Raw genomic sequence first — 21,753 nt, 5'->3', positions numbered from 1 at the left:
TACATGTAGGGTGTTGTAGTCTAGCATCTGATAATGCATCAACATGCAAATTGATAATTGAAAAAACGTGTTTTTCCGGTGGTACATATGTTGTTCCGATCAAAAAGGAGCTGTGATCATATGACACCCTCACACATAAATTTCCTATGCTTACTTACTTACTTAATGAACCCGCGCCGATCCTCCAGTGCATAGGGCCGTGGTAAAAGTCTGTAGCCGCCACTGACCGATCCCTTACTGGCGTACGACTTATTAACGCCTAAATGTATTCCCCCCAAATCGTTGCTACATTGTAACAATATAATAATTTCAGAACATTCTCATAACTGTATAAACTACTAGCTAAATGATTTCAACATTGGTTGAAAGACTATTATACTTCATCTACTAATTAGATGAGTCATCTAAAGGACTTATGACTATTCAGCCCCACGTTGGGCGCCAAAATGTAGCCGCCAATGACCGATCCCTTACTGGCGTACGACTTAAGCGCCACTCCGTTAGGAGATCGTTCGCCACGGTTTAATATGCCCGGTGAGACTCCGCTGATGGCGAGTCCATAAATTGTCCTTAAAAGTGGTTAAGGATCGGATCAGATAGGGCTCGCCAAATAGCTAACCCAAAATACGACGAAACTAACACATGACGAAATTGCTACCAATCAACATAAAATCCTTAGAACAACCCAGTTATAGATCGCCCATACCTGACAATTTCATCACTGAGCTGACCACCTCCCGAATCCCAATTATAATCGGCAATTTAGGTACATATGAACCTCCAGGTCCTTCCCCTAACTACCCCAGTGTGGTCAAGTCCTTCACTGAATTAATGAAACAGTTCAACAAACATTTACAGTTTGAAAATTTATTGCCTTACGATTTACTTTGAATTATGGCATTTCAAATTCTACCTACTACTTGCGTGCAATTCTTTCTTAAACGCCTAAATGTCCTTCTTCATTGTGCGTGCTTTCAGCGACAAGTCTCAATGCAGCATAGCTTGTCGCGCCCGGGCTTTTATGTTGAGAAGTGGGGCTCCTAAACTATCGGCTGGGAAATTCGGCCTCGCAGCGGTTTACAAATACTTGCAGTTTTTGCGTCGTCACCGCATATGTGCACCAAGTTTCGCACCCGTACAGCAATACGGATTTGACGTTTGAGTTGAAGATTCGGATTTTCGTTCCTAGAGAGATCTGGCGTGACCGCCAGATGTTTCGGAGACTCGCAAATGCGAAACGGGCCTTTCTGATCCGGGTTTCGATGTCTTTCCTGGTACCACCATCAGGCGTTATCTGGCTACCAAGATACTGGAGGCACTCCACTTTCTCAACTTGTTGCCCAGCTACCATGAAACTGGAGGGATTTCCTGTGTTGATCTCCATCGACTTGGTCTTTCCGACATTAACTTTGAGACCTGCTGCCTTGAAACTTTCGGTGAGGTCGTCGAGTTTGCTCTGCATATCCGGTTGTGTTTGGGCGAGCAATACAATATCATCAGCCAGGTCAAGGTCGTTCAGTTGCTCCATTGTTGAAGGATTCCACGGCAATCCTCGGTTCGATGCATAGTCAATCGATCCAGACAGAATCTCATCCATTACGATTAGAAAAAGTAGCGGTGATAAGATACATCCTTGTCTCACTCCAGCAGTTACCGGGATTGGTTCGGACAAGACACCATCGTGCAAGACCTTCCACGAAAATGCCTCGTATTGTGCTTCGATGAGATGGACTAGTTTCTCTGGAACCCCTCGTCGCCTTAGAGTTGCCCAGATATTTTCATGGTTAAGTTGGTCAAATGCTTTTTCGAAATCAACGAACACCAGCAGAGTCCTGGAATTCGTTGATTTGTTCCAGTATTATTCGTAGCGTTGTGATGTGGTCCACACATGATCGTCCGGATCGGAATCCAGCTTGTTGCCGTCGGAGTGTAGCGTCGATTTTCTCCTGGATCCTGTTCAGGATCACTTTGCAGAGTACTTTGAAGGTTGTACAGATCAACGTTATGCCTCGCCAGTTACCGCACTCTGTCAGGTCTCCTTTCTTCGGGACCATTACGTGGATACCCTGCATCCAGTCCGCCGGGAATGTTGCAGTATCCCAGATGTCAGAAAAAAGACGGTGCAACATTTGTGCTGACAGGGATGCAGCAGGGATGCAATCGATCCCAGGTGCTTTGTTGGATTTCATGTTTTTGATTGCCGTTTCTATTTCAGCCTGCGAAGGCGCTTCCGAGTTGACACCATTTATGCAACTTACTGTTGGCGCTTCGAGCTGCGGATTCTGTTGGCCATCGCTATTCCCCAAGTAACAATTTTAGCTTTATTATGGTCAGCAAAATATCGTTTGGACTATCGCATTAATCTTCATAAAAAGCTAAAGCGCATTCTATAACATCACCTGGACTCTAATAAAGCCAAAACCAGGCTATTTGGCCCTACCCTAGAAACGTCATCAAGACATATAATTGTTGGTCATCAATGTAGGTCACCAAAGCTTTTAAAAAGCTATTATAAAACATGTTAGAAATTTTTGTTTTTTTCGGTTCTGTCAGTTCTCGGAGTTTTTTTTTATTTTTTCCAGCAACCATAATGGTTGATGAATGATGATTGCATTATTCAGATATGATCTGGTAAAATTAATAGCTAAAAAACCAATATTTTCACCATATATTGAGCTTCTTTTCTACTGCCAGTCAAGATTTTAGGTAAAATGTATATGAAATAGTATCTTAAAATAAATGCGCCTCGTCAAATCTGATGGTCAATCATGATGGAATTGATGGAAAAAGGCCTGAAAAAAATTTTTCCAATGCTTGCATTGTGAATCCATCAACAAGGCGTCATTTTTTGCCCTTCGATTTTGTTTATGGTTTATGGTTTATGGTTTAATGATGACCCCAAAAAAAGCTACGATTTGACGTTTCTCTCGCAAGCCAACCAATAACACGCTAAGGTTGAGTTCCTGATTTCTGAGTTGTTAATCATTAGTACAGTAAATGAGGACAGACTGTTTGAATGAAAAGGGATTGGTTTTGAATGACCCGTGGAATAAATCATGAGTTGAAGTCTCGTTGTCTGACGCCATCTTGAAATCCAAGATGGCGGCTTCCGCTGAACTTTAAAATGGTGTAAATGACTTGAAATCGCATGAAACCCCAACAAAATGGGTATCGGGTGAAAGGGCTAAACGAGTAGAAGTTGAATTTCGCTATCAGACGCCATCTTGAAATCCAAGATGGCGGCATCCGCTCAACTTTTAATGCTCAATGCTGACAAAAAGTCGCATTAAACCACCACTATACGGGTATTGGGTAAAAGGGCTAAACTAGAAGTCGATTTTTTTCTTTCCGACGCCATCTTGAAATCCAAGATGGCAGCTTCCGCTGAATTTAAAATACTATTAATCAATGAAAATCGCTTGAACACAACTTTTTTCACGTTATACTACATTAAAACTACTATTTTAAGACAATTTAGATCATTTTAAATCACTTTTATTATTTTTTCATTATGTTTTTAATGCATTTAGCACTTTTCTTGTTTTGTTTTTTTTTGCCATTTATGTAATTCTATTATTCCTATCATGCTATTATGTTTAAATTGTATTGGTCTTATTCTTGCGAAAACTATAAGGTTATGTTGTTTCTGTTAACCGTCTGATTTAGGCACATGTGCCAAATTCGATGTTGCCAAAATCGAATGTTGCCAAAAACGAACGGGGTCTGTATTGTAGTGGTTTTTGTGGGATTTTCAGTCACTTACAGATTTTCAAATGCGAAAACAGATATTTGACTTCTATCATTTAGCCTTAGCACCCAATACAATATATTTGGGAGTTTCATGCTATTTTCATTCATTTACAGTATTTTTAAGTTCAGCTGAAGCCACCATCTTGGATTTCAAGATAGCGTCAGAATGCAAAAATAAACTTTTTATAGCTTATCCCAATTGACAAACACCCATATTTTGGAGGTTTCATGCGATATTCAATGATTTAGAGCATTTTTAAAGTTTATAGAAAGCTGCCATCTTGGGTTTCAAGATGGCGTAAGATAGCAATATTCGACTTCTACTCGTTAAGCCCTTCCACCCACTACCACCTGGGTTTCATGTAATTTTAAGTCATTTACTACATTTTAAAGTTTAGCGGAAGCCGCCATCTTAGATTTCAAGATGGCGTCAGATAGCGAAATTCAACTTCTACCAGTTGATTCCTTTCAACTTATACCCCTATAATATAGGTTTAATGCGATTTTCAGTCATTTACAGTATTTTCAAGTTGAGTGGTAGCCGCCATCTTGGATTTAAGATGGCGACGGGCAACGAAATTTGACTTCTACTCTTATTCTACTCTCTTATTACTTTCACCTAATAACCATATTGTGAGGTTTCACGATATTTTCAGTAATTTACAGCTTTGAAAATAAAAGCGGAAGCCGCCATCTTGAATTAATGATGGCGTCAAGCAACAATTTTTTTTCCTACTATTTGGGTCCTTTCACTCAATACTCATATTGTAAAGATATTCATACCACTTTCGGTGATTTCAAGTTTTCAAAGATGATTTTTTTTAATTTTAACTCAAAACCAACACGCATAACTTACCAAAAATGGGAGTTCCAATTCAAATATGTGCTATCTAATCTGAGCGTGTCCTGTTTTGACATCTTGATCGAGAACTGTCACTAAGTTTTATGGCGGTTTAATAATCATGCACTGAGTGCTATTATAGAACATGCAAAAGAAAGCTTGGAGCAAACTTCTAGGTTTCTGTTTTATTATAGTTTAAAAAAAGCATTCACAACTCTTTCAAAATAACTAAAACAGCATGTTTAATAAAAGTTTTATTAGCGTTTTCAAAACCATCTGAAAACATATGGTCGAAAAAAAATTATAAGCATTCTGCATGACCATAATAAAACCGCCATAAAACGAGCTGCACAAAAAAATGCCATAATTAAACCATGATAAAACTTCCTAATGCTAGTTCCCAAGTAACAATTTTAGCTTTATTATGGTCAGCAAAATATCGTTTGGACTATCGCATTAATCTTCATAAAAAGCTAAAGCGCATTCTATAACATCACCTGGACTCTAATAAAGCCAAAATCAGGCTATTTGGCCCTACCCTAGAAACGTCATCAAGACATATAATTGTTGGTCATCAATGTTGGTCACCAAAGCTTTTAAAAAGCTATTATAAAAAAATTGTTTTGTTTTTTTCGGTTCTGTCAGTCCTCGAAGTTTTTTTTTATTTTTTACAGCAACCATAATGGTTGATGAATGATGATTGCATTATTCAGATATGATCTGGTAAAATTAATAGCTAAAAAAACCAATGTTTTAACCATATATTGAGCTTCTTTTCTACTGCCAGTCAAGATTTTAGGTAAAATGTATATGAAATAGTATCTTAAAATAAATGCGCCTCGTCAAATCTGATGGTCAATTATGATGGAATTGATGGAAAAAGGCCTGAAAAAATATTTTCCAATGCTTGCATTGTGAATCCATCAACATGGCGTCATTTTGTGCCCTTCGATTTTGCAACCAACATGGCGTGAGTCAATTCATAGTTTTATTATGGTTTAATGACGACCTCAAAAAAAGCTACGATTTGACGTTTCTCTCGCAAGCCAACCAATTACACGCTAAGGTTGAGTTCCTCATTTCTGAGTTGTTAATCATTAGTACAGCAAATGAGGACAGACTTTTTGAATGAAAAGGGATTGGTTTTGAATGACCCGTGGAATAAATCATGAGTTGAAGTCAAATTTCGTTGTCTGACGCCATCTTGAAATCCAAGATGGCGGCTTCCGCTGAACTTTAAAATGGTGTAAATGACTTGAAATCGCATGAAACCCCAACAAAATCGGGTATCGGGTGAAAGGGCTAAACGAGTAGAAGTTTAATTTCGCTATCAGACGCCATCTTGAAATCCAAAATGGTGGCATCCGCTTAACTTTTAATGCTTAATGCTGACAAAAAGTCGCATTAAACCACCACTATACGTGTATTGGGTGAAAGGGCTAAACTAGAAGTCGATTTTTTTCGACGCCATCTTGAAATCCAAGATGGCAGCTTCCACTGAATGTAAAATACTGTTAATCAATGAAAATCGCTTGAACACAACTTTTTTCACGAAATACTACATTAAAACTACTATTTTAAGACAATTTAGATCATTTGAAATCACTTTTATTATTTTTTCATTATGTTTCTAATGCATTTAGCACTTTTCTTGTTTTGTTTATAGCTTTGTTTTTTTTGCCATTTTTGTAATTCTATTATTCCTATCATGTTATTATGTTTAAATTGTATTGGTCTTATTCTAGCGAAAACTATAAGGTTATGTTGTTTCTGTTAACCGTCTGATTTAGGCACATGTGCCAAATTCGATGTTGCCAAAAACGAACGGGGTCTGTATTGTGGTGGTTTTTGTGGGATTTTCAGTCACTTACAGATTTTCAGAGAAACGCGAAAAGAGATATTTGACTTCTATCATTTAGCCTTAGCACCCAATACAATATATTTGGGAGTTTCATGCTATTTTCATTCATTTACAGTATTTTTAAGATCAGCTGAAGCCACCATCTTGGATTTCAAGATAGCGTCAGAATGCAAAAATAAACTTTTTATAGCTTATCCCAATTGACAAACACCCATATTTTGGAGGTTTCATGCGATATTCAATGATTTAGAGCATTTTTAATGTTTATAGAAAGCTGCCATCTTGGATTTCAAGATGGCGTAAGATAGCAATATTCGACTTCTACTCGTTAAGCCCTTCCACCCACTACCACCTGGGTTTCATGTCATTTTAAGTCATTTACTACATTTTAAAGTTTAGCGGAAGCCGCCATCTTGGATTTCAAGATGGCGTCAGATAGAGAAATTCAACTTCTACCGGTTGATTTCTTTCATCTTATACCCCTATAATATAGGTTTTATGCGATTTTCAGTCATTTACAGTATTTTCAAGTTGAGTGGTAGCCGCCATCTTGGATTTAAGATGGCGACGGGCAACAAAATTTGACTTCTACTCTTATTCTACTCTCTTATTACTTTCACCTAATAACCATATTGTGAAGGTTTCACGATATTTTCAGTAATTTACAGCTTTGAAAATAAAAGCGGAAGCCGCCATCTTAAATTAATGATGGCGTCAAGCAACAATTTTTTTTCCTACTATTTGGGCCCTTTCACTCAATACTCATAGTGTAAAGATATTCATACTACTTTCGGTGATTTCAAGTTTTCAAAGATGTATTTTTTTAATTTTAACTCAAAACCAACACGCATAACTTACCAAAAATATGTAAAAATGGGAGTTCCAATTCAAATATGTGCTATCTAATCTGAGCGTGTCCTGTTTTGACATCTTGATCGAGAACTGTCACTAAGTTTTATGGCGGTTTAATAATCATGCACTGAGTGCTATTATAGAACATGCAAAAGAAAGCTTGGAGCAAACTTCTAAGTTTGTGTTTTATTATAGTTTAAAAAGAGCATTCATAACTCTTTCAAAATCACTAAAACAGTATGTTTAATAAAAGTTTTATTAGCGTTTTCAAAACCATCTGAAAACATATGGTCGAAAAAAAATATAAGCATTCTTCATGACCATAATAAAACCATCATAAAACGAGCTGCACAAAAAAATGCCATAATTAAACCATAATAAAACTTCCTAATGCTAGTTGGCATAATCTGTGTTACTTGGGTTGGCATAATCTGTGTTACTTGGGTCGTGACTCGAAAGAGTTGTTCGAAGTGCTCAGTCCATCGTTTGAGCTGATCTGTTCGATCGGTCAATAACTGACCTGATCGGTCTTTCAGCGGCATTCTTCCATTAATCCTTGCACCACTGAGGCGGCGATAAAAATCATATAATAATCGGATATCTCCAATGGCGGCGGCTCTTTCTCCCTCTTCGGCTAGGGAGTTTGTCCAGGCTCTCTTGTCTCGTCTACAAGCTCGTTTAACTGCCTTTTCCAGCTCCGCATATCGTGCGGCTGCTTTGGCTGACCCGGTACATGCCTGCTCAATTCCGACTTTCGCCTTTCTCCGATCATCGATCATCCTCCAGGTTTCGACATCCATTCACTTCGTCTTCCACAAACTTTACCGAGTACCATGGCTCGTCGTGATAAAGGCATTCTTGATTCCACACCACTGTTCTTCGACTGTTCCGTCTGTCGGCAGCTCCGAGACTCGGGATTCTAGCTGTTCAACGTATGCTCTTTTCACCTCTGGATTCTCCAACCGGCGGACGTCGTATCGACACCAGACTTTCTCCTCGCGCCGTTGGACACGCGCAACTCTCAGTCGTATCTCGCCAAGGACGAGGTGATGGTCAGATGCAATGTCTGCGCTTCGCTTGTTGTGGACATCAAGAAGGCTCCTTCTCCATTTTCGGCTGATGCAGATGTGGTCAATTTGATTTTCTGTTCGGCCATCCCGGGATACCCAAGTGACCTTATGTGCTGGTCGATGGAGGAAGAGCGATCCACCGATCACCATGTTGTTGTTGCCACAAAATTCTGCAAACAGCTCTCCGTTTTCGCTCATCTGTCCTAGACCATGGCGCCCCATGATGCGCTCAAAGTCCTGATTATCGGAGCCAATCTTTGCGTTGAAGTCGCCTAAGTGGATTTGAATGTCACCCTTCGGAATTCTCTCAACCACACTGTTTAATTGACTGTAAAACTGCTCTTTCTCCTGCAAATCGGCAACGTCAGTTGGCGCATAACACTGGACCATTGTAAGGTTTCTGACCCGTGTTCTGAATCTGGCTACGATTATTCGTTCGTTTATCGATTTCCATCTTATGAGGGCCGCATGGGCCTGCGAGCTGAATAGGAAACAAACTCCTCGTTCCCGAGTAGCGTGTTCAGAGTAAAGCAGTACTTGCCCGGACTGTGTCTTGTGTTCTCCAGTGTTAGGCCAACGGACTTCGCTCAGTCCCAATATCTCTAGCTTGAGGCGGCTAGCTTCTCTAGCAAGTTGAGCCAGCTTACCTGGCTGGGCAAGGGTTAAAACGTTCCAAGTTCCAATTCGTGTCCGTGTTTCCATGCTAAAAGTCATTGCCAAAGTTCCAATTCGGTTATTTCTTCTCTCAGTTTCCGTAACAATACAAAATATCAGGAGCAGTAGGTTGTTAGCCTAAAGTCCCTATCCCGGATGAGGCTGCCATCTTGGACTTAGCTGGCGGGAGCCGCATTTCATAGATTCAGCCGCTCGCTGCAAGACAGACGCTGCTTGACCCGCCCCTGACCTGAAGATCAGACGCTCGGTTGTTGTTGCACGCCGCCCCTGACCTGGGGAACAGACGCGTGCGGCCACCTTCTCAGTCTGCATGCGACCAAAGCATCCACAGGGGTTGGGTACCCGATCTCCGCTTAGGTTACTCGCATCCCAGCAGGCACCACGGGGAGGTTGAACTAACCTTACACGCCCCAAAAATTACATGTTTGAATAAATACACAGTGATATAATTTTAGATTAAAAAAACCCATGGTGCATCGTTTCGAACTAAAATTACACGAATTTTTATTGCTGTGTATGATACTACATCAAGGGGTAAGCTGTGTTCTTGTACATCACACCCTATTTCCTTTTTCCTATTTCTCCTTTTCTTTTTTCGTCAACTTCATACCGGAACTTCAATCTGCTGTCAGTCAACCAACGACGTTTCTAAAATTTAATTTAAATGCATAATATATCAATTCACCGTCTTAGGCAAAGTTGTTCAGTAAAAATTCCAGCATATATTTATTAATCTACATAAAAGCATCAATCAATGTTGAATCAAAGAACTTGATGAGCTGATTACAACCCTGCTGTGAATTCTGAGTTTCTCTGCACCAACTGAATCTCTCTCCAAAAGGTGAAGTGATGGCAGAAAAAATCCAAGCTTAAAATGATGTGGAGTTGAGTCAGTTTCAACCCAACCGTAGCTTAACACGGTCGTTCGCGCGCTTCAACGCGTCTCTCACGGAAGTATAATCGATATCAAAACGTCGTGACTCGAACACGATCCTGTGCGCGATCAACTTTGAGTGGTCGACTGGTGTTGTCTACATTTTTTACATCTCGTGGTTGGTAGCCTTTTACTTTAGTATGTTTTTTGTTTTCGGTGGCTTGCTTTTGCTTACTTCATAAACCTTGATCGATAGGTAATTCTTGTAAGTGGCGTTTTCAAGCACTTTAAGCAGTTTTATAAAATGGAATTCCGCAATAAAAGAAGACCATCTAAAAAAAGGGTTCGTCGCTTGTTACCACCCTTCAATTATTCAAATTGAAGTACTTTTTTTTTTTTATCCGTCTCTCGTGGGCTCCCTTTCGCGTATGTTTTTTTTTGCATTTGTTGCTGACTGTGTCCGAGATCGACAAAGGCCGATCGTCGTCGTCATGATTCATTTCCAGAAGTGATTCGCTCGCATTGCCCGGGACGCCTGTTTGGAATAGTTGGAACCTTTGCGAGTTCATCTGGAACCATACCAAAAGAAGAAAAAAAAATAGCATAGTTGACTAATTGAGATTGAGTGATTTAATGTGGCGTTCTGGCATTTCTTTCTTGCATACATATTGTGTGGGGTATTACGCTAGTGTTGGGAACATTTCTTTTGCCTTCTCGGTGGAGCAAAAGCATGAACCGTAAGGAACCACCTCTCGTTTTTCTCCTTACTCTCTTCCCCAAAAATGTCATGTGGAACTCTGTGCTGTCGATGTTGAGAAGTTCGTGTAATACTTTTCCGGGTCTGCTTTTTTATGTTACCTTTTTTTCTCTTTTGTGTCATCTGCTGCGGCCCATGAAGATTTCGCGCTATGTGGAGTTGATTTTTTTCTTTTTTTTCTGTTTGCACATTCAACAATTTTACAACGTTTGAGTCAGCATTTTAGGTAACAACACCGCTTTAGTCTCTGTCTTCCTCGAAACGCTGTGGTGTTGATAATTATTTGTTAGGTAATGGAGTGTGGGCTAAGAGAATGAGTAATTGTGTCCCACATGTGCACCTAAAACGAAATGAAGTGATTGATCTACATGAGCTTAAGCCGTTCGCTGAACACCAACACCCAGAGCAAGTGTCAAATATGGAAGGAAGCAAAGAGTGTGGTTGACAGTAGTGAGCAAGTTGGAACCGAAGATTATTTAAAATTGAACAATACCTTCTCAAAGTAAACCACCACTAGTGCCAATCGGACAAGTCTCAGCAGTAACTGTCAGACTCAGGCCGGACCAGACCAGACCATATATGCATGCACGATGGATTAAGTCCTTCACCAAATTGAACTGGTCTTGGCGGCATTTACGATCGTCGTGTTTGTGGGCTTTAATTTTTATTGAAGCTGTACCTACTCTGTCAGTTGGACACTGGAATTATGGAGCATATCTTAGGAAATTCATAAATTAATTTTCATTTCTGTTTATTTTTGATATGATTAGTTTTTGTATTCCGGATTGATGATTGAACTTTTATACAAATTTATCAAGTCAGAACGAAGACACCAGAATTTTCAACTAATTAAATAAGACGAACACTGCGGGTAAAACGGACACTTTCATTATTTCGAAAATTACAATATTAGGCACAAATCTAATGATAGGAATAGGTTCGCCTTAGTCTATCAACTCTTTCGAGACCCTTTGTTTATTTACATCAAGCTAGGTCTCATAATAGCGAAGGAGGAAATAAGAACGACCTTGTTCTCGAACAATCAGTTAAGAGTTACTTTGATATAGAAAGTATAGGTATTGTGAAATTGAATGATGTGGTAAGGTCGAAAGACGATGAACGCGCTTTAAAGCTTCTCCATAACATGACGCGATTCGTCGGTGATCGGTACGAGACGGGCCTTCTATGGCGATACCCGAATCCATGCCTACAGAACAATAAGGAGATGGCCCTGCAACGTTACCGTGGTTTAGAGAAGCGTTTAGAGAAGGATCCTGCTCTAAGACGTGCATTGAACGAAAAAATGGAATCTTATCTTACCAAAGGATACATCCGCAAACTTGAAAACAAAGAAATACACAACTTCCGAAAATTGGTATGGTATCTGCCGACGTTTCCCGTTACTAATCCCAACAAACCAGGTAAAGTGAGACTGGTATGGGATGCTGCCGCAACGTATAAAGGGCAATCGCTGAACTCCGCATTACTAACCGGACCAGATCAACTAGTCTCCTTGTTTTCCGTGCTATTGAAGTTTCGCGAAAATCGAATCGCCGTATGTGGTGACATCCGCGAAATGTATCACCAAGTGAAAATTCGTGAGCAGGATCAACATTGCCAACGTTTCCTGTGGAAGGACAAAAATGATAACCTTAGCGAGTATATTATGACTGTGATGACATTTGGCGCCTCTTGCTCTCCTAGCAGCGCACAATTTGTGAAAAATCTAAACGCTAAGAGACACGCCGATTTGTACCCAGAAGCAGCCGAAATTATAATAGACTGTACCTACGTGGATGATATGCTATTCAGCGTGGATGATGAGGAGAAGGCAACCGTCTTGGCAAAAACTGTCAGACTTATCAACGGAAAAGGAGGTTTTGAAATCCACAACTGGATGTCCAATTCAGCACAGGTACTTATCGAGCTCAACGAATAACCTACAGCGGGGAAAAACCTTGATCTCATGTCCACTTTAGCCACTGAAAAAGTCCTGGGCATGTGGTGGGAAACAGCATCTGACTCCTTTATCTTTAAAATCAATTGGAACCGTTTGGATGAGGCTTTGTTAAAAGGTTCACGTATACCTACCAAGCGAGAAGTCTTAAGAACGCTAATGTCAATCTATGACCCTTTAGGCCTCATTTCTCACTACCTAATGTTCTTAAAAATTCTACTCCAAGAAATCTGGAGGACGGAAGTGGCTTGGGACGATGCTATTGGTGAAAAATTGAACGAGAAGTGGCTTCGATATGTGAGTCTTCTTCCTTCTTTAGAGAATCTTCGAATCCAACGCTGCCTTCATAGTTTGAGCAAAATAGTACCTGCTGTTGACGTGCAGTTACACATCTTTGTTGATGCTAGCGAGGAAGGAATGGCGGTCGTGGTATACCTACGTTACCAGTTTGACAATTCCTTTGAATGTTCACTAGTGGGGTCGAAAACGCGTGTAGCCCCACTGAAATATTTATCGATTCCTCGTAAGGAGCTGCAATCAGCGGTCATAGGTGCGCGATTCGCGAAGATTATCCTGGAAAAGCTGTCAACTAAAGTTACTCGATGCGTCTTCTGGTCCGACTCTCGGAATACATTATCGTGGATTTCTTCAGATCATCGAAAATATAGTCAGTACGTAGCCGCACGAGTCAGCGATATTCTTGAGATCACAACAGCTTCTGCTTGGCGGTGGGTTCCGTCCAAATGGAACGTGGCAGACGACGGGACTAAATGGCAGCGCACTCCTGCGCTCTCGGCGAATGACCGATGGTTCTGCGGTCCTGAGTTCCTACGTAAAACCGAAAATGAGTGGCCCGTAATGCCTGAAAAGAAGTGGACAACCGATGAGGTGCTTAAATTTACTTGTAATTTACATTCAACACAAAATATTGCCATTATCGAAGTTAGTGATTACTCTCGTTGGATACGCTTGTTGAGAATTACCGCATTCGTACTGCGCTACATAAGTAACTTGCCCAAAGACAAGAAGAAACAAGGTGGAATTCTTACCAGTAACGAGCTACGTGGTGCCGAAGAATTTCTCATTCGTCAAGTTCAAAGAGAAACCTATTCTGAAGAATATACTATTCTCAAAACAAACAAAAATTATTACTTCCAAAAAAGCCCCCTTTATAGGCTTTGTGCATATCTCGATGACAGTGGAATCATCAGAATGGAAGGAAGAACAGGTGCTTGCGAGTATCTCGACGTGGAGACAGCCAATCCAATCCTTCTTCCGTGGAAACATCATGTTACAAAATTACTTGTTTTATTCTATCACACTCGATACCATCACCAAAACAGTGAGTTGATCATCAGCGAAATAAAACAAAAGTTCTACATCACGAATTTGAGAAGGCTATACAAAGATGTACGCAAAGATTGTCAATTGTGCAAGATTCTTAACGCGCAGCCTTGTTCACCAAAAATGGCTAGACTACCTGCTGGGCGAGTAGCAGCCTTCACGCGACCATTCACTCACACCGGAGTGGATTACTTCGGCCCATTAGAGGTCGTCGTCGGTCGTAGAGTTGAGAAACGGTGGGGCGTAATATTTGTTTGTCAAACTACGAGAGCTATCCATCTAGAAATTGCTCATCAGTTAAATACAAGCTCCTGTATTATGGCAATTAGGACCTTTACAGCCAGAAGAGGAACGCCTGCTGTGTTTTATAGTGATAGAGGCACGAACTTCGTGGGATCGGATCGGGAGCTACGAGAGACTTTCAAAAGGATAGACCAGAGTAAGATTGCTGAAGAATTCACTACTCCGAACACATCGTGGACCTTCAACCCTCCAGCAGCTCCACACATGGGTGGAAGTTGGGAAAGGCTCATACGCTCAGTGAAAAGAATTTTACCTCTCTTGCGCGTATCTAAACGCCCAACCGACGAAGAGTTACGCAATGCGTTTGCGGAAATTGAGAACACGCTTAACGGAAGGCCGCTAACACATGTACCTGTGGACTGCGATTCTCGTACAGCACTTACCCCGAACCACTTTCTAGTGGGAAGCTCAAACGGATCTAAACCCTTGACAGATATTAACAGCGACGGAATATCACTAAAGCGAGGGTGGCAAGTATCGCAAGTCATCGCCAATCAGTTCTGGAAAAGATGGATACGCGACTACCTACCTGAAATCACCAGACGTAGCAAATGGTATGCACCAGTTAAACCCATCGAAGTCGACGATATAGTGTATGTAGTTGATCCAGACTTACCCAGAAATTGCTGGCCCAAAGGACGAGTACTAAAAATCGCTACTGACGTAGAGGGGCAAGTTCGACGAGTCTGGGTGAAAACGAGAACATCTGTTTATGAGAGACCTGCGGTTAAGATTGCTGTGCTCGATGTAGGTGGCAAGGATAGTAAGCCGAATCCTGAGAAGTTATAATCGTCTTACTCGGGGGGGAGTGTTACGAGGTCCCTCGTATCGGTATCGAACCTACCTCGAGCGAATTAGGAAAATTCGCCTGGCAGACGTCAAAGACGTCAAACAACTTATCAAAACAAAGCAAGGAGAGGATCAATCTTGTAAACGATTAAGTAAAAACGTGCTTTCGAACCACGAACTAAAGAAGTTAGTTTTTTCTACGGTTATAGGCGGTTGCGATATCGAAGTTAATTGAACGGTAAAGGCGAAGGTTTGCTTTAGTGAGGTGATATGATTACAAAGAAAACTTATTATTGTATTCTCTCTTTAGATCGCAAACGATATTCGATCCTTAAATCTAAGCGAACCCAAATTGATCTTAAACCATTTATGAGGATCTTGTATAAAATTGTTTAATTATTCCCTTAAAGCTAACTCAAACCTATTGAAACTTTGAATTGTATAATCGAATTATAAACGTTTAATAGGTAGTAAGATCTCGGTTGCCTCAGAGGAGCCTAAGAGGATTTACATCGCTTGAAACGGAACAAGTCACTAAACGTGAGTTTACACACCTATTGTCATTAAAACATAAACTAATTTCCCTTACCTCGCAGGGATTTTTATTATAGCTGAAATATATGCTTAATGCGGATTCGGAAATCGACTCGTTATTGAAGAAATAACAGTAAACAAAATAAAACAAAACTTTGATGATCCATTTTTGATGTAATTTTCTCAGAAAATAGTTAACATCTCGCAACATTTTTGAAAATATAACCGTTTTCAAAGTTGGAATGTTTATTAGTCTTCTCTTTAATAATCTGGAGGAAAATCAGCGAATTTTGGTCGAAGGGCTTGAGCAACAAACGTTTTGAAAAAAAAAAGTTGCTAAGGCAGGTAAGGGACACCTCAAGGTCGGGTAAAACGGACACATAAGTTTCTTTAGGAGTTTCAAATTTTTCATCGGTTTGATCCACCTTATGTCTTCGACAGTCAATACCAATATTATGAGTAAGAGCAATTGTCGGTCTAAAAGCACTCAACATCTCAAACCGGCCATTTAAACTGTAAAACGTGGATCCCTGGTGGAGAGGGCGCCTATAGTATACGGAATATACGGAAAACCACACTGTTTCGCTTCTGGATTTGAACTAGACTAGTTGGTTAAATTAAAAAAAAAACGTTTAAAAACGTTCTCAAATACTTATTTTACAAAATATGTACTTTTACAGCTATTTGTCAGGAAAAATTTACTTTTCAACGAGTGTCTATTTCATCCGACCATTTTTGCAAAAGTGTGATTCACTAGCATGTTTTAGATTGCTAAAAAACAGTTATAATGAAGAAAGTTTACTAATTTCAATGGTTAATGCTATAGCAAACAACCTAAACAAACTAAAAATCTGTTCGAAAACTGTGATGAAAAAAGCAATATCTGAATTTTGTATTGCGATTCTACCTTAGGGTGTCCATTAGACTGCCCCAAATTTGTATGGGAAATTTAAAACCTGTAAAATGTTATACGCTGCAGGCTAAAATTGATCCTGGGCCTTATACAAGATCTCATGCCAAATTAGGGCCAGATCGGACCACAGGAAGGGGTCGCTCAACGAGCCTGAAGTTTGTATGGGATTTTGAGACATTTTGTTCGAGAGGAACATGAAAACCCAGTTTTTCGTCAATAACTTTTGTCTTCTTCGACCGATTTCTTTCAAAAACGGGTTTTCTCAAAGCCTAAATTATGACAAATATTTCATCCGAAAGTTGTATTTCAATTAAAGTTAAGATAAAAAAGTTATTAAGCTTCAAAAATTGGTTAACTTTTTTAAGGGTGACATTCATCACTGTTTTAATGAGGCGACTAAAGTCCGACCAGAATACTCAATGTGAAATGCATGCTGTTTCGTCAGATAATGACCGATTTTAACCATTGTTGCTGCGGTCGATTGCAATTTTTAATGTTTTTTCTAATATTTGAGTTTGGATGATATTCACTTGATAGTTCGGGATGAAGTAAGGGCGGAGAAATGCTTGACGATTTAAAAAAAATTGCATAACCACAGGGGCTCAGGAACATGACTGGACAATTTGTGAAGCCAATAAAAAAACAGTTTTTCATCAATAACTTTGGTTCCCTCAGCCGATTTCTTTCAAAAACGGTTTTTCTTAAAGCCTTAATTTTCTACCTAACTCAGAATCTTTTTTTTCTTCTCAAAAATCAATTTTTGAAAAATATTTTTCTCACGTTTTTATTATATTAGCTTTTGATAGAGAATGAAATATCATTTATTGTCAATTGATTTCAACAAAGTGTTTTATTCGGTTTAGAGTGAATTGTGTTTAATTTTGAAGTTTTTAAAAAATGTACGCATTCCGTTTCAAAGAAATTTATTTGAAAATTCTGCTACCGTGCATGCTTCGAAAAGAAGCAGTTGCTATGATATTTGCCAAGCAATTGCTTCATATTTCGACTTCATTCATACCCGAATACCTAAATATTCTAAAAATTAATCTGAAAATTAAGTGTCGATATAGAATTCGTTTGTCAGTTTTCGCATGGTTAGGTCATTTTGGAAATAGTGTTCAGTGAATGCTTGTGGCAACTGCCAAAACAGTTTATCGGCACTCAGGAACGATCTTCTAATGATTCAAAGTCTTCTACGATATAGCGCTATTGATTGCGATAAAATTAATATTTACGAAGCTGCTGCAAACAAAATGGCGAAACACTTGTGGTATCTTGGTGCGGAATTAGTTGCTCTGGCTTTTTTTGACGAAAATGTTTCCTTGGAAGAAAAAACAAGATACGGTTGAAGCACTTCAACAAAATGTAACACATGAGAATCGAAGCCTCAAAGCCAAAATCGAGAATTTTGATCTGCTCAAAGATTTCAAACTTGCAAGTTTCGTTTCTAGGAACACGAACAGTTTTTTTTGAAATTACTAGTTTTTCAAAAGACTTTTTTAAAGATAATCCCAACAAATGGAATCAAAACTAAAACTATGGAAAATCCAGAGAGATTTTAAAGATGGTAGTGAACGACTGTGCCGAAAGAGGTGTTTCATTGATTGCGGAATTTAATGGTAAATAACCAAAAATGAAGAACAACTGCAATTTTTATTGAAGGTAGGCACATCGAAAAAAATTCAAATCTCCAACAAAAAATAATTTGATTTGAAATGTTGTGCATAATTTGAACTTTGTTAATTACTCTATGAATAAAAAAAAGATTTTGAATAATTTCATGTGTAAATCTCATTATTTTTGTAATAAAAAACACTCTAAATCAAATAAAGTACATTGTTTTAACGACAGCTAAAATAATTGAAAAACGGGAAAAGACTGTAAATCGACTTGTTTTTTTGAAAATTTAGCTTTTAATTGGCATCACAAATCGTCCAGTCATGTTCCTGAGCCCCTGTGGTTATGCAATTTTTTTTAAATCGTCAAGCATTTCTCCGCCCTTACTTTATCCCGAACTATCAAGTGAATATCATCCAAACTCAAATATTAGAAAAAACATTAAAAATTGCAATCGACCGCAGCAACAATGGTTAAAATCGGTCATTATTTGACGAAACGGCATGCATTTCACATTGAGTGTTCTGGTCGGACTTTAGTCGCCTCATTAAAACAGTGATGAATATCACCCTTAAAAAAGTTAACTAATTTTTGAAGCCTAATAACTTTTTTATCTTAACTTTAATTGAAATACAACTTTCGGATGAAATATTTGTCATAATTTAGGCTTTGAGAAAACCCGTTTTTGAAAGAAATCGTTCGAAGAAAACAAAAGTTATTGACGAAAAACTGGTTTTTCATGTTCCTCTCGAACAAAATGTCTCAAAATCCCATACAAACTTCAGGCTCGTTGAGCGACCCCTTCCCGTGGTCCGATCTGGCCCAAATTTGGCATGAGATCTTGTACAAGGCCCAGGATCAATTTTAGCCTGCAGCGTACAACTTTTTCAAAAGTCGGGTCATTTGGGGCAGTCTAGTGTCCATCGTACCCGACTTCCCCCCAAGTGTAACATTCTTCGCAAACCTTAAGGCCTTAAAAAACTTGAAAATAATCTAAATTTTCAATATATTGGAACAAATTGGACAAAAACTTGCATGCAACGAACTTGCATACAGTCTATATTGCACAAATACTTGAAAACGAGTTATTTGGGATCGAAGGTTCGATAAAATCACAAGTAAAAAAGGTTATACAAACCATATCCTCTTCAGTTTGACTTTCGCACTTTCAAAAGTTTGAATTTTCGCTTAATTTATTAATTTTTATAAATTTTATGATCTTTATAATATTTTCAAAAGCAATTTTGCATACCTATTTGGATTTAGAATTCCCAAATGAATAAAAATCATCTCTGCCGTTCTTGTCTGATTCGTGATGCTAAAGACAAATTCAACTTTTGTAATAGATCTTCACCAAACTTGAAAACTAGTAGAAAAACTAAAATAAAGTGCCGTAATGCTGATAATTCAGAAATATTTGGGTTTTGTATATATTTCATTTTTGTTAAAATGAGGTTTAAGTGAAGATCCCATCCAGGTTGAGATTGAGAGTAGTGAATTATTTCATAACTAAATCTAAATAAACTAAATAACTAAATCGGATAAACATTAACCTACATGAAGGTGGCAGCCAAATCGACCGTGTCGAATTTAAAAAACCGACCATATACATTTACTTTGTAGATTGGACCAAAAAACTGATCTGTGTAAATTTTTAGCTCAATCGGATTTGATTCAGAGGTGCCTCAAGGCGCGCAAAGTTTCGGTTTACTACCTAAGAGGGGACATGACTGCCGTATGACTTAAAAATACATAAAACTTCGAGATCTGTATTTATCTCTATAAATGAAATTTAGTCAAAAAAAAGTTGAATTTCCACTTAAAACCACATATTTTGTCTAAATGCTTCTCATCAAGATAGGTGTTTGTTCAACAAAATAGATATTTTAAAATTTTGAAATAAATGAATTAATCCAACAAAAATTTTCAGAAAAATAAATTTTAGACGTAAAAACAGTTTTCAGTCACTAAAATATCATGATATGGTGTTCCATTTTCCGCTTTATGAAAAAGTTGTCAAAAGAGTGATCGAACTGAAAATAAACATACAATTTAGTCGTTACCCGCATAGTGCAAGTATTAATCGGCTCATTACAATTCCAGTGAAACCAACACTTGGGATTATCGAGGTATCCGTATATGAAAAAGAGATGAAAATTACGGCATTGTACCGCTTAACTTTTGTCATTGTATCACTTTTATTCGGACAAAATAATACTGAATGTTATAATCAAGACATGACAGCAATAGTATTATTTTGCATAAAAGTCTGCTCAGGTAGTAGAGTAAGAAAAATTCAGATTTTTTTTTTGATCGGCATGAAAGTAAATTGAAAACAAGTTTTTTTTCTCGACAATTACAGTTATGGTTGTGGTCTCATATTTAAAAATGGATGCGATTTCTTTGTAAAACTTTCACATATGGTATCACATAGGTTTTTTTTGCGACAAGTGTGGCTTGTTAGTTTATCGACCCTTCCACTTTATGGAAGAGGGACTCTTATACAAAATCAACTTAAAATGAGGCATAACTCGAAAAAAAATCTAAACGATTTTCATAAAAATTGGTACACAAGCATGTTTTCACATAACAAAGTTATTAATCAAACAGAATTTCTCCTATTTAAAAAAAAAAAGATCCCATGCAAAAACGGAGAAGGTCCATACAAAAACAATGATTAATAAATTTGAAGCATGTTCCAGTGATTACCAATATATTTTGAATACTAACACGCTCCGATATAACTAGACAACTAATTTCATTAAAACACCCCGTCCACTCTTTTTTTTGCTGGAGAAGAGGCAACAATACAAAATCACCATAAAATAAGAAAAATAAAACTCATTTAACTTCCAACTCATCCAACTTCCATTTGGTTCACAAGTAACATTTGACGGTGGAGGTTGGGGAAACTATCGTTAAATTCTTATAGGTCAAAACACTTTCATTGTATTGAAAAACCTCTCCTACTTTCAAACCCAAAAATTTGCTAAATAAGTATTGGATTTTTTGTGCACCTTAGACTGCCCCAAATTGCTGATCGAAGTAGTCATCGCCTGAAGAATGACGTGTTTTTTAAGCTGCTAAATTTTAAGTTAATTTCAAAAGTGAAAATTTTAAAATATTAAGAATAATCATCATTTTACCGGTGCCGGAGATCCTTAATAAAGAATCCCAACAAGTTTCGGAGGATTCTTCCGAGCCATAAGCACCGCCAACCACTACGGTCATTCCAACAAGCGGTCAACTAGTGTTGGCGGATCGTAATTTCTTCTCAACGGACTATAACAAACGGTACATGGGTGTTTGTTGCAGCATCTCGATCGAATTAGCCAACGATGGACAAATGGATACCTGAAGCATTTTTGGGGCTTGAAACAAAATTTGTTCATTGATCAGCAGTATCAGTACAAAAGCTAAGTATTCGTGTTTATTTTATTTTCTTCTGCGTCTAAAGTCTTCGTTCTCTCAAGGAACATTTATAATAATTCATGAGTACTTTCTTTACTTGTCTCCTAGGTTTCCGAATCTTCTTTTTTTTTCTAAAAGTAACTTATTTCATGAGTTTTATTTTTTTTTAATTGTATTTTAAGTGAATAACAATATTTTTGAACTA

At 38.4% G+C, this 21,753-nt stretch overlaps 2 protein-coding genes across 3 annotated transcripts in view; both read left to right on the top strand.

The window, feature by feature from the left end:
- Positions 1–9,954: 9,954 nt before the first annotated feature.
- Positions 9,955–21,753, top strand: part of LOC129748485 (uncharacterized) — a 64,310-nt gene continuing 52,511 nt past the window's right edge. For both annotated transcript variants that reach the window (XR_008737743.1, XM_055743124.1), the window contains exon 1: positions 9,955–10,101. The gene's annotated coding sequence lies outside the window, so the exon portion shown is untranslated. The remainder of the gene's footprint in view (positions 10,102–21,753) is intronic.
- On the top strand, positions 14,105–15,073 carry LOC129742200 (uncharacterized). Its single transcript, XM_055734062.1, has one exon. It carries the CDS (start codon positions 14,105–14,107, stop codon positions 15,071–15,073), a length of 969 nt encoding a protein of 322 aa, XP_055590037.1.

Source organism: Uranotaenia lowii, chromosome 2, assembly GCF_029784155.1.
Source record: "Uranotaenia lowii strain MFRU-FL chromosome 2, ASM2978415v1, whole genome shotgun sequence".
Classification (NCBI taxonomy): Eukaryota; Metazoa; Arthropoda; class Insecta; order Diptera; family Culicidae; genus Uranotaenia; species Uranotaenia lowii.
Note: the sequence above shows the minus strand (reverse complement) of the source record. Positions and strands in the feature narration are given on the sequence as shown.

Excerpts from the sequence above, each read along its gene's own strand:
- LOC129742200 (XM_055734062.1), top strand. The coding sequence starts at position 14,105 with ATGGCTAGACTACCTGCTGGGCGAGTAGCAGCCTTCACGCGACCATTC.